The sequence below is a fragment of the Eurypyga helias genome, unplaced genomic scaffold (assembly GCF_000690775.1).
Source record: "Eurypyga helias isolate BGI_N326 unplaced genomic scaffold, ASM69077v1 scaffold27470, whole genome shotgun sequence".
NCBI lineage: Eukaryota > Metazoa > Chordata > Aves > Eurypygiformes > Eurypygidae > Eurypyga > Eurypyga helias.
In genome coordinates, this window is record NW_010228034.1 from 46857 (window position 1) to 60327 (window position 13471).

The 13471-nt window shown below is 54.8% G+C and overlaps 1 protein-coding gene across 1 annotated transcript in view; it reads right to left on the reverse strand.

The window, feature by feature from the left end:
* Nucleotides 1–12574, reverse strand: part of LOC104514535 (protein kinase C beta type-like) — a 50505-nt gene extending 37931 nt beyond the window's left edge. The window contains 6 exon segments of the mRNA XM_010158258.1: nucleotides 1486–1632; nucleotides 7453–7549; nucleotides 9618–9701; nucleotides 9703–9738; nucleotides 10116–10272; nucleotides 12514–12574. Of these exon segments, the coding sequence (XP_010156560.1) occupies nucleotides 1486–1632; nucleotides 7453–7549; nucleotides 9618–9701; nucleotides 9703–9738; nucleotides 10116–10272; nucleotides 12514–12574 (582 nt within the window).
* Between the last annotated feature and the right edge of the window lie 897 nt (nucleotides 12575–13471).

Consider the following 13471-nt stretch of genomic DNA (forward strand, 5'->3'; position numbering starts at 1 on the left):
GACAGCGCCAGCCCTGAAGATGGCCACCCCCACGGCACGCCAGGGGCGGGCAACCCCGCCGGGAGCAGCGACCGAGCACCGGCACAGCACAGACCTCTGCACCTCTGCCCAGCTCCTCCCGAAACATCTGGCACCTCTGCCTAAGTCCGCACCAAGCAGGTGGGAAAGCGTGCTGGCCCTGCGGCCAGGCACCCCCGCTGTGCCACCGAGGTGTCCCCAAGCCAGGGGACGGATGCCAGGGAGGCAGGAGGGGAGCCGCGGAGGAGTGCGAGGCGCAGGCACACGTGAGGGTGAGGCTGCATCTAACCGGAGATACCAACGTGCTGGTTTAATAAGCGCTAATTAGCATATTTATAACATTCTGTTCCCGGGAACAGTTTCTGTCACACATTCCCTTATATAAGCCATGATGCCGACTGAAGAGCTTGCTAATGTTTCTCAAATTAAAAGAAAGGGTGGGGGGAGATACAACTACAGAGTTTCCAGATGCCAGGCGCAGACTTTAAAAGGGATTAGGCGCTGGGAGGGAGAGAAAAGGGGGAAAAAGCGACATGGAGATTGGGATATCGATGTGTTCCTGAGAGCAGCGCAGGCACAACACCCAAAAGCGACACGGAGACTAAGCTTTTCTGCTCCCCCAGGCTGCCAACCCACGGCAAAGGTGTAAAACAGAGTTAACGGCTGCCTTCCCCCGGCAGCATCGCTGGCAGGGGAACCGCAGGCTGATGCTCCGGGGGCTGGGACCATCAGGACCTCTCCGTTCTCCTCCTGTTCAGTGGATCTCTAAGCTCTGCACCTCCACAAAGGGAGCGAACACCCGTCTAGAGGGGCTGTACCCTGTGGGTTGGTCCCCTGTGAGCATCAAAGCCCTGGCATTCCCTCCTCGCCTCCCCTGCCTGCCCAGGAGATCTGGCTGAAAGCAGAGCAATATTCCCTGCAATGAAGGCAATTCACTACTCAAGAGCGGTGTCGGGTCATCCGTCACACCAGCAAACACTGCGCTGGGGCACAGCAAACGCAGCCCACCTTCCCGCCTGCTCCGGGCTGTGAAGCCTGAGCAGCTGCCGAGGAGCGGCATTTCAAATGGAAATGATGACAAAGTTGGCAAGAGCCCAAGAAAAATGAAGGCTCCAAGTCACATAATTACTAGAAGAATTAAATTCTGTTACTGCTCATAACTGGTCTGGAAAGTTAATTAAAATGTTCACACGTATTTGTAATTATTAGAGGAACAAAATGACCAAATAAAAAAGATCTTTAAAGACGCAGTACACGCCCGGCTTCCCCGAAAAGGTGTGTGATCTGTGACCAGACAGCTCAGGTCGCCGTCGCTGTGACACGCCACTCGCACAGAGCCAACAAACCAGGTTCCCATCACCGTGGGAGCAGCGCGAGGCCAGTCCCCGCTGGAATAGCCTCTCGGCCGCGGCTCCGAGGCGCGAGCCGCACGTGCGCTGAAGGCAGAAGGCGCATGCTGTACCCCACCTTCCCAAAGCTGCCTTTTCCCAGCACCATCAGGAAATTGAAATCCGAAAGCTTCATCCGATCTCTGCTCCCATTGTTGTCGAATTTAGAAATGGCATTTGTCGTCTTCTCATCCGCAGCCTTGGAGCCTGTTCCAATCTTGGCTCTCTGCAAAGATGGAGAGGGGACAGGGAGAAAAGAGAAAAAAATACTGAGAACCGTGGAGAAAGGCCATCATAAAGCCAGCGGGTGCTCCTGAAATCCCACCTTAACCAGCTTTTTTCCAGGCCAAGCGCTACCCTGAGCTACGGGAACCTTCCCCGTAGGCCTGACAGGGACAGCACCAAGAAGGGCACTGGAGAAGCTCTCAGCCCCAACGTCTTGCATCATTCAGCTCGTTCCCAGTTGATCTCTGTGAGTGCAAGTGGGAATCGCATCTGCCTGTTGCCCGTTGTCCCTCTCCCCATGGTCAGCGTGCCCGGGGAGCTTCCCCTGACACGCTCCGGGTCATCCCAAGTATTAAACAGAGGCTTAAACAAGCTTTTTTCTCTCAAAGCTGGCTTCTGTCTCCCACCTCAGCAGGCAAGCACAGGTGAATCCAAATACATTAAGGTAAAATACAGGAGTGTTTATCCGGTTCCAGCTCCGTTGCTGTCTGACACGGAAGAGAATTGCACTCCCGTGCCAGCTCAGGCTGAACGTAGGAAGCTACAAATCCATTTTGGACAAACCAGAATAGAAAGGGCTCCTCCTGCGTGCCCAAGCCATCGCACGAGCTGCTGCAACCGCTTACTCAGGACCCTCACAAATCTATCCCCACCTCTCCCCCCATTTTGAAACCCAGAATCTCATCAGTGGCTCAGCACCTCCGCATTGGTCCAGGGGCCATCGAATTTGCTGAACCACAGTTTGTAAAAGCTATCTCACAATTTAGTCGGTTTTAATTTTTAGAAATATGCGACAGTGTCAGGCTTGCACTGAGCTCAGTCTAGCATGAAATTCCATTAACCCGATTCCAGCAGTTCAATTTGGCTGCTGCTCACAGCTCCTCCAGATAGGAGTCTCACAAGTAATCTCCACGCCTTTGCTGCTGCTAATTGGTTCTTGCAAGGTTCTCCGTGCTGCAAAATTCCCCATTCAAGGTCACCTGCAGCACCTACAAAGGGCTGAAAATCTCCTGCACGGAAAACTGAAGGAATGTCCTCCAGGATCTGCGAACATCGTACCTGCTAAGGCAGCTCTGCCCCGGGGAGGAGGCTGGAATCATCCAACAGCCACCGGTACCAGCTCATGCCACAAGCTGAGCCACATGTGCGGCACGCCGCTTTCCAACAGGGAAAAAGCGTGTATGCTGAGAAGGGAATAAAGTCACCTCTCCCGAAGTTCAAGGGTTTCTTCCTCACTGTCATCTTCAGGCTTTTGCAACGTCCCCAAAGGAAGGGGATCCCCAGCTGGAGCATCTTACGTCAGTGGAGGTGACAAACAGCAGTGTCCTTGCTGGCTTGACGCTTGCCACGAGGAGCTCGAGGGGACAGGTGGCGGTACGCCAAGGGCACCCCCTGGTTCAGCTGGCGATCTCCAAAACCCAACCCACGCCAACAATACCATCCTCTCCGGCCGGAGGAGTGCCCAGCCTCAGGCATGCAAAGCTTGACCCTTCGCCATCCGTGATGCCTAAGCCTTTCACTCTGGCACCAGCTGAAAGCTGCTCACTTGGCCAAAAAGGGATCCAGATGGGCAAATGAACCGAATGAATTTTGCCAGATGGGCAACATCCCCAGGCAGCCAGCCCTGCGCTCTGCAACTCGGCCTTCAGCAACCCTCACCCCACAGTATGTCAAACCATCTCCAAGAGACACCCGCACTTATCGGCAGGCAAAACAGTCATATTCTGTGAAAGCTTCCTAAACACTCCCTCAGAGCTGAAAAACAATCTTGTCAGATCAGATTTGACACTAAATTAACCTCTGTGAAAACAAGCTGTAATAAAATTCAAGGGCAATATCCTGCTGCCATGAAACGACACCCAAAAGCACACGCCTGCTCCAGACGAGCCCGCGTTCTTCCTCCCGCATGTCTGCAGCCCAGCACCACTGGGCTTGGCCATGGGACCCACCGCAACACTGACCAGAGCCCAGGGAGGCCTTTCAGCCCTGAGCAGAGTGGAAAAGAGCAATACGAGGGGGGAGGAAGGATGAGGATTTTCATGTGCTTCGCCCCAGCAAAGCGGCCCAGCGTTACCAGCAGCACCAGCAGACCCCGGCGAGCACCCAGCACCCAAGTGTGAGAGCAACTTCAGGTCCCTCCTGCTGCTCCCAGCCTGTGTCCAAAGAGGGGCTGCTTCATTCCCGGTCAGCCTGGCACTTGCAGCATCACAGCAGGTTTGCGGGATGTAAGGAGGTAAGCACCGCACGGCTTCCCTGGGCTTGGTGGGTAGTCTGGCCCGGAGGGGGAAAGGTCTTTCCAGAAGAGAGCCCAAAATAAGGGTCAGGGAGATGTAAAGATCGACACCCCGAGTGATGTGTTTTGCTTTGGCTCTCAAGTGTCATCTCTAATGTCTGAGTGCAAACGTCCTTTAACCCATTTTTAATATGCTCCTAATGCTCATACCACCTCGAGACCCCCGGAAGGTTTACAACTGAAGCCCGCCAAGTCCTGCCCCCAACACTATTTTTAAAGAAAAAGCACTTGACCTTCATTATCCAACTCCATTTGTCGCAGTTAATTTACTACATCGGGATTTATGCAACAGCAGCTGCCGTTCACATCCACCAAGCTGTCCCAGCGGGCGGCTGACAAAGACGGAGCAGAACTGCCGGGTGATGTAGCGCAAGGCTTCACGCTGCGCTTCTGTCCCGGGATGCTTCCTCGGGGTGCTTGGGATGTGCCCGCTGCAGGCGGGGGCTGCAGGAAGCAGCGGGACCTCGGCCAAGCGCGGGCACCGCAGGCTGCTGGGAAGGGGCACTGCTCCGGCTGGCACCACTGCCAGCATCCGCACGAATCCTGCATTTCCACGCTGACCCCTCAGCCCTCACTGGGCACTTTCACCACGTTAAGCCCACTCAAAATATAAACCTGTCGGACGCGTCTCAAGTCTGTCCTACGGATTCGCGGTGCCCAGGCACAGGCAGGATGAAGCAGCACTAATGCAGATCGATCGCAGGGTTCTTTCGAGTCCTTACGGTCTGACAGCACCCCGACTCCTGCATCCTCCAGGCTCCAGCGCACCCCGCGGGATGCCATCGGCAGCTGGGCAGGGATCTCCTTCCCTGCAAAACACTGACTCCAAAGGAGGATGCAATGGGGGAACACGCAGCAAGGTGCGGGCACAGACGTACTCTGGCACTGAAATGACACCTCCGGAGGATGCATTTTCCGATCTGGAGACAACTCATCATCCAACTTCCTACATCATACACACCTTTTTGACCACCAGAACATCATGAAGTGCAACAAAAGCAGGTAGGTAGTTCTTTAGAGCGCCGACAACCTCTGGTTGTGTGCCGACTGGTGTATTAGAACTGTCTTATTTCCTTGGATAGTCATGGAAGTTATCTATATGGAAGATAAATGTGATGAAAAAAAGGAAGGAGAAAGAGGAACTAACTCTCCAGTCCTGTGCTACAATTCAGTAGTTCACGCTGACAACCGTAAGGGCAACTATTTAATTTTAGGTACGGCTCATTTCGTGTAAGTCTCCAGATGTACCACGTTCACTCTTAAGGTTCTGGGAAGGCTTCAGCTATACTGAAAAATGGCAAAGACCTATTAATTCCATGAAGTCTGGATCAATAACTCGGCAAGATCTTCCCTGGCTTGTTGAGCAGTAAACAGACATTTCTCCTCGAAGGCTCTTTAGCTGAGGCCTTTCAGAGACTGGCATGGAAATCGCAGCCGCTCCAGTTTGCCGCCGTGCAGATCCTCGGTGCCGCCAGCGCAAAGCCCTGGTGCTCTCCGATGCTGACAGCAGCTCCTCGGTAAAGCCTGGCTTAGCTGGGCCAACTCCTCGGGGAAGCTGAGGCATGCTAAGGCTCTACAGAGCCTTTCTCCTCCCCGAAATCCCATGCCCCCAGTCACTAAGAAAAGCGCATCGCTTCTGTCCTTGGCTTTTCACAGGCACCACTGGCATTTTCCCTGAGGGAATATTCGGCATGTCCATCTGCATGGGGCAGAGCCTCACACCCCACTGCTCCCTCGGACCACTCCGGCTTTCCCCACAAAGTTAGGGGCTCGCTTCAGACAAGACACTGTCACCCACCTGACCTTCACTGTCACTTGGCCGTACCAATTAGCCCGTAGCTCAATTAGCACAGACCCCACTCCCGGTTCACCAGGCCAGCCCCCAACCTGGGCTGAGAGCACAGTGCTACGCATGCGGGGAGGATGGATTGCTTACTGAAAACTAAATCCCTGGCTCGTAGGTGCTACCTTAGGGTTCCAGGCTCACACCCTGTGTCTGTCGGGAACAACTCGGTGCAAAGCGGCTTCAGGGAGCGCCGATACCACGTCCCAGCTCACGCAACCATCCCCTTCTTAAAACCCAGCACCAGGCAGGGTACAGGGGCTGCCACCACACCTAACGGCTAAGAAAGGGTTTCTTTCGGAGATTAGCTCCAAATCCAATTATACTAATATCTTAATTTATCTCAGTTAATTATATTAATTCATAATCAGCAGCATGACAGGAAAAAAAACAGACGAACAAATCCTGTTACATGGCACCTCAGAAGGAGGGTAGAGCTGCTGTACCAACAGCCCGTGCTGGCATCAGGTCATCCTGGGACATCCAGGACCTTTGTCCCTCTAATTGGAATCTAGAGTTGGAAAGGCATTAACTGACGTATCTCCCAGCTACACCCGACTCATTTTGGCAAACACAAATCGTGAATGACGTAATCCTAACAGAAAGGCTGACATTGTCTCAAACAAGGCAAACTAAAGGGGGATGTTTGTTGCGCTGCTTTTGTCCAGGAAGAAGAAACGACTTGTCCGAACCAGCGGGATTTCAGACTCCTTCCTGCCCGTGGGTAGCAGGGACACGGGATCAAGCACTCTCCGAGTGGAGCACAAGGCACCAAGCGAGCCTTACACACAACTCTGCATTCTTCTACATTCTCTGTTGTGTTTCCAACCTGACATATGTGCCAAAGAATCGTTTTCATCTCTCTCATCTCCTCATCCACCAGAAATGACTGTTCTCTTTCCCAGCTAATCCACTGCCCGCTGCTACCGCACACAAAGTCAGAGATGCATGCATAGGGATGTCACTGTACTTCCCAACTGGAAGATGGTATTCCAGAGGGGCGAGATGGATGGCTCATTCAGCATGCTACGGCTAAAAAACATCCTGTCCATCCCACCAGAAAACCGCAGGCGGATGAGCCCTTCCAGCTCCCGGTGTATCTGAATCCTTTTGCCTTAACGTGCTCTTCTGCAAACCCCTACAGAATGAGCCCCTTGGCTCCTCCATCCCAGGTCCCGTCACCCCTCGGACACTGCGTAGCTGCTCCCAGCTCTGCATCCCTCGTGCTGGAGGAGCTGCCGAGCCGCGGCGACCCAGGGAGGGACCAGACCCCTGGTCAAAGCACCAGCCTGGTGTGGTGACAGGATCCAGCACTGCGCCAGCACAGCAGGAACTGCTGGAAGAGGCTTCACAAAATTCCCATTCCCATGCAGTCCTTGCTAATTATTTCACGTAGCCAAACCACCGCTGGAAGGCTTCAAAGCCTCAGAGTGATGTTTTTTGGTTAAATGTAACTGAACAACTCACCTGCTGGAAGCTCGTGCCCTGGAGCCAGCCGTGCCCTGGGAGCCTCGGTAAGGACCGGCCAAGGGCACAGCACCCAAGTGCAAAGTGGGGAGAGGGAGGAGAGATGGGCCGTATCCTGCTCCACGCTCCCTGGGAAAGAACTGGCAGGGAAAGCCCCTTGCCGAGGGCAGGGCAGGCAGCAAGGAAAATCTCTGAATTCCCAAGAAAAATCAATTCACCTCAAACTTCTGCCTCAGTTCCTCGTTTCCTTCTTCTCCCTCAGGAGGCACCGGGACATTGAAATACTCCCCTTCCTCCTGGCTCAGCAGCTTAAACCTGGAGAGACACAGTGAGAACGTCAGGTCAGGAGGGCAGGCAGGACCTCCCGCTCCGAGCACAGCGCTGCCTCTGCTGCATCAGCATCCACGTGACCCTTCCCCAAGGTCAGAAGACCCCCCGAACTGTTCCACTCAGCAAACTCCCGAGCGGAGGACTGTTCCGGGGGTCCCTTGCTGTATCCCAGCCACCACCCCCCCAAGAACGCACACCCACTACTCGCTGCGGCGGACACCACGAAGCACCGATGCCTCTTCCAAAACACAAGCCTGACCCAAAAACCCACAGACCTGGCAGGTTTTTCTCATGATGGCCACCCACGTGGGAAAGCTCCATCCCCACCCGCTGCCGCGGGGGCCAAGGGGTCCACGGGGAGAGCACGCAGAGCCTGCCGGTGCCGACAACCCCGAGCACAGAGCCGAGATGCTCACCAAAAGAAAGGAAAAAAAGTTTAAGTGGCAAATATCAGAAACTGTGGAAACCCCATTCAGATCCCAGGTGTTTCACACAGCTGCCGGCGACGCTCTCCCGGCAGTGGGATGGTTATGGGCTGGGGGGGATCTACGGAGGCTGCACTGCAGGAACAAGTGCCGGTCGCATCACACAGGGATGGGCTTGTCCTTTGAGCTTGTTTTCTCCACTAACTGAGATGTTTAGATATAAAATATACATCAGAGCTCCTTGAGTTTATTCCAGCCAAGCGCTCCGACAAGGAAAATTACTCAGATCCCCACTTAGACGGATTTTAAAAGGCTGGGAGAACGATGAGGCTTTGGGCTGCCGCAGAAGCCAGCAGCACGCCATCCCCAGCAACACACACCCCCTCGCAGGCGATGGGAAATCTGGGGGGAAGCGACAAGTGTCTTCTGTTTTCCAGAGGAGAAGCCATGCCTCGGTCGGGATCTGGTTTGGGGCATGTGAGGCTGGCACGCTGAGCCCTCCACAGCCCCACACCGGGTGGGTATTCCTGGGGGGGTCGGCACATGCTGCCCATCATTCTGCAGGCTCCCACCAGGCAGGACAAGGGGGATGGGGGCAGGGAGCCCCCCCAGCTCTGCCCCCCAGCCCCGGGCTGTGGCAGTGGGTGCCCCGTGGGTGCACGACCCGGCGCTGTGGGTCCTAATTCCTCCTCCTCTCTGTTCGTTCCTTTAAGCGAGACACGTACAGCTTCCACGGTGGAAAAGACAGAATCCAGGGTGTTTGCTCAACTCCCACAACGCAAATTAAGAGAGCGCAGGCTTTGGTTTCCAAAAGAGAGAGAATATCTATTTTCAGTTATTACACTTCATGTGGAAAGGTAACACAGCCCTCAGGCACCAGTGGCTGGGAAAAAAAAATGGGAAATAAGGTGGCATGTGTCCTGTCAGGGGAGATAAAATGGAAATGAAGAGACCCATTCGTCATGGGTGTTAGAGACCCGCTGCGTTCATCGTTCGTATGGTAACGAGCGACGGTAATTACACGCTCTGGTATCGTCCCTCCTTCCATGGAACCATGCCCCTCAGCACCATTTCTGCTAGGCTACGGTGTGCTGCACGCGGCTGCCCCACCACAAATGGCCACTCAAAGCATCTCCCCCCACCCTTCGCCCACCCACAGCCACACTCTCCTGCACGCCCGACGAAGCCACATGTCCCCCCCCCAGCACAGAAACCAAGGAATCCAACCAGAAAATGCAGGGAAATGCTTGCTCTCCCAGCAGGTGACACACTCCCCTCCTGGAGCCCACGGGGAGCAGTGGCCCACCTGGCAACGAGCTCCAGGCAGAGCATCCCCGTCTCTGTGTGTGCCCGTGGGAGGGAAGAGCCCCCCAAGCCCCCCTGCAAGAGGACACACGGGCAGCCTGCGCAGGGCCCTTGGACCACGTCCTGGTGTCTCTGGCCATCCTGTGTGACAGCCCAGGGCCCACCAGTGACTCTCACCAAGCTGACACGGGAGCCAGGATGACCGGTGGTCCTCGAACAGAAGGATGCTGGCTGGGTAGGATGGGCTGCACAGTTCCACCACATACAAACCGACCAGGAATCCTTCTTGCTCATAGTATTTTTGAAACAATTACAACTCTTACCATCCATCCACTCCCGATTTCTGCAGCTCGGAAATCCCGAAGGACAAGGAGCCCATGAAATCATTCCTACTGGTCAAAATCCACGGACAACCGCCTGTCTTTGTCCGCCTCCTTCAGTTGGCTGGAAGAGAGGAGAGAAAAGAGGGGTGGGTGTACTTCGGAAGCCATGGCTACACCACCATGCCCTCCATGCTCCATGGATGCGAGGTGAAGGGACGGTCTGCAATGACTGCTCAGCTCTGGAACATTTAATTTCCCGGCCACACGGGTTTCCAACGGAGAAGGCAGCGTTCCTGCCCTGAAACACTCAGCTTTGATCAGGGGTCAGGGCAGAGGGTTGAGCGTTTCTGAGTCACACTCCTAGGACCAAAAAGAATTATTCCTCAGCTGAATCATCTTAATGTCTCTGAATAATTAAAGCAGAGCAAACACAATCACGTGAATTCTTAGGGGTGAGAAAAATCAGTTTACAAGTTTAAACATTCTTCTAGTACTTACAATTTAAATGTCTCGTTCCACTCAGGATTCAGGGAGCACTTGATAGTTTTGGTCTTCTGTTTGCTTTCATTTTTGGGGTCGGGGATTAGTTTAAGCTTCACGTAGGGATCTGACAGGCCATTAGGATCCATAGGAACTAGGTTTTTAGCATCTCTTACTGAGGAGAAGAAAAAGGATTAAATTCAGTATTCCAGCTACACAAATATCCAACGATAGGCAACTTGGTGTGCCAACAGCATGAAAATAGTGATTTAAAATGATACATGCAGACATGGACATTGCATGAGAAATGACATTCAGTTATCCATGCAGAGCAAATACGGCTCTAAGGGACACGGGAGGCTGGAGGATCAACTCGAGAGGTTATTTTCACTCTCTGGTAGGATGATGTGTTTGCTCTCGCTTCTGAACAGTTTAAAGCTGCTTCGTTTCCTCTGGCACCTTGGTAAACAGAATTGCACTGATTTGCAGCCTTCTTTTGGGTGAGGTGGGAGCACAGGGATGGAACTTCCCATGGAATGGGAAGAGCCATGAAGAGGGGACAGCAGGCACCAGACAGCACCAGCACAGCGGCCCAGCGATGAGCTCTCTTTCTGAGGCCCCTTGGGCTCAGCTGCCGCAGCCCCGAGGGACCAGGGGGGATGCCCGCAGGGAGCATCACTTGGCTCCAGACACTGGAGCCTCTCCTCGGGAAGCAGAAACAGAGCAAGGAGAAGATGGGAGGGCAAACCTATGGGCGACCGACTGCCTGTAATTGGATTGCAGCTTTGACAAATTAAATACAATCAGGCTGATCTAAGCCTCTTGCCCTAGATTAAGTCAAAAAGGGTCTGTCTGCTGGGAGAAGGGTCTTATCTTCCCTTCAGCCCGAGCAAAGACATCAGAGATGGAAAGTCTGATGGGACATGATGGAGAGCAGCCATAACCCAGGGGAAAGCTGATTGCAAGAAAGTCCAGAGCAGAACCTCTGCCGGGTGCTTTCGTGGGGTCTCCTGCCCAAACAGCCCAGGCCTGAGCCTGCAGCACTGCCCGAGCAGTGGGGGGCATTCCCTCCCACCCCTCCTCGGCAGCCCCTTGGCGCGGCACACCAACACCTCCCCAGGTCCAGTGCACACCTTGGGGCTCAGGTTGTGCTGTGTTCGGAGCAGGGAACGCGGCACTGCCTGAAATCCCGCCGGGAGCTCTGCTGCGAGGTTCACTGCGGGCACAGCTTCACCCCACACACCCCATAATGCAGAGGAGCCCAGCCGTGTGTGCGGTGCTGCGGGACCTTAGAAGACACTGTCAGAGAGTCAGCAAGACTAAAAACAAGTGCTCAGCTGCCAGATCACCAGTAAGCTGTTCCTGATGCAAGTTTGGGAGCCAGAGAGCTTCGAAAAGCAAATTAATGCTCCAAAATCTGCAATCTACTGCTGTCCTCCTGAAGTATTGCCCAATTTCCAGCCCCGTGGAGTAAAACTTGTAGCCAAAATTCCAATCTGCATTTATAAACTAGCTCGTTTATCACACACGACACTCTTGACAGCAGCTCGGCAGACAGGCCTGCCGGGAATTGCCTCCTGCCCACTTCCAGGTGCCCAGGCAGCCCGATCGATTCGGCAGCACTGGATACTCTTCCGACTCCTGAGATGATGCAGCCGCGGGAGCCAGAGCCACCTCCTGCCCCTCTGGCAGAAGGGGAAGGGATGACTTCATTACTGACAGCCCCAGAAGAAGCGGCACACAGTTACCTTGCCACGGATGCCATCATGCCCAGGACGGGTCGGATCTCTTTGCCGGGAGGTGGAGACCCGCCAGCGGTCGGGGAGAGGGGACAGGGATGCAGATGCAGCAGCTGCTCAGCACCATTCACCGAGAGCTCGCTCTGCGCGTGCACACAAGGTGCTGGAGGAGGGGGAGGACAGCGGCAAGGCTCTGGTCCCCAGGGCTGTCCCTTCCCGCAGGCTGTGCAGGCACCAGCTGTCTTGTTTTCCCAGCAGGGACAAAGGGACCCTGCGCACCGCTCCGAAACCTGCCATCGTCTCCAGGGAGGGTGCCGAGGGGGGTTGGGGACACCAGAGCATCCTAAAAGCACTTGTGAGAAGATGCTCAAGGAGAAGGATTCACCCTTCCTCTACCAGAGCGGACCGAGGCTTGCAATTGCTTTAGACAGACAACGGGCATCTCTGGAGAATGGTGAAATATCAGACCCGAGCGGATGTCAAGCTTCCCTGGATATTGCTGATCTGTTAATCGCACAGGCTGCTCCCCCAGGAAGGGCCAGCCTTGCAGAAGCATCGGGCCATCCCTCCGCACCGGTGGAAATCCGCAGGGCGGGAGAAGCACCAGCGCCCGACGTGCCTGAACCCGCCCTGCGACAACCGCATCCACGTAGCGAAGCCACGCGGCCCCGCGTCACGCGAGAGCGGCCCCCCAGCCTCCAACTGCCGGCTGCGGCCCCGCCGCTTCATCGCTGCCATGTCCCGACAGCTATTTCACGTGCCATGTAATAAATGAATCGCCCTGTTTCGGAAGTCTGGACATAAATATCAGCTCTGCACTTTGGAGGATGCACGGTAGTTACGCTGTGGCTTAATGTGGACTCTCAGTCAAGTCTTCTGCGGGAGGCTTTGCAGAAAGGCTCCCAATCTGCTGCGTGCAATCTCTAAGTAATGACTTTAATTTCCACCGGCCCTGCTGAGGCTCTGCCCTGATACAGCCGGAATGCTTTCCTCACCCCTTATCAGAGGAGAAGAACACGTATTTTCTCATCATCCCTATAAGCTTTTATCTGCGCCTTTTTGATAGGAAAAAAGGCAATCTTTACACCCACGATCTCAAATTATAACACACAAGAGTGTGTTAGAGAGAAGTGCTGGGGTCGGTCCTGCCGAGGCTCTGCCTGGCTGGCAGGGAGCTTGGGGGGGTCTGTGGGCAGGAATGGCTTTTGCTGTTTGCAGGGAAGTGCCCTGCGTGGGGAGCACAGCGCTCCTGTACCCCTGCCCCCCGCCCCGGGCGCTTCGCACAGCTCCAGCCTCAACTCCTTGACGGGTCCAATCGCAGCTGTGGGCAACCACCCGCTCCGCAGCGCTTGCCACGGGCTCCTGCCTTCACCCAGGGTGGGACCAGGGCTCCCTGCCCACAGCCCTGTGTGGCCGGGGCATGGTGAATGATGCTCCCAAGTGTCCTGCTAAACCAGGGCCTCCCAACAGCCTCCCCCTGCAACTCTGATGAGCTTTTGCTACCTTTTGGTACTTTCCTGGCTTTAAAATTATTACGAGAAAGTATTTTCAATGACCCTGACCATCTGCAGCACAGGGAGAGCAAGAGATGCTCCCAGGCTGGAGCCCCTCTGCCATGGGGACAGGCTGGGAGAG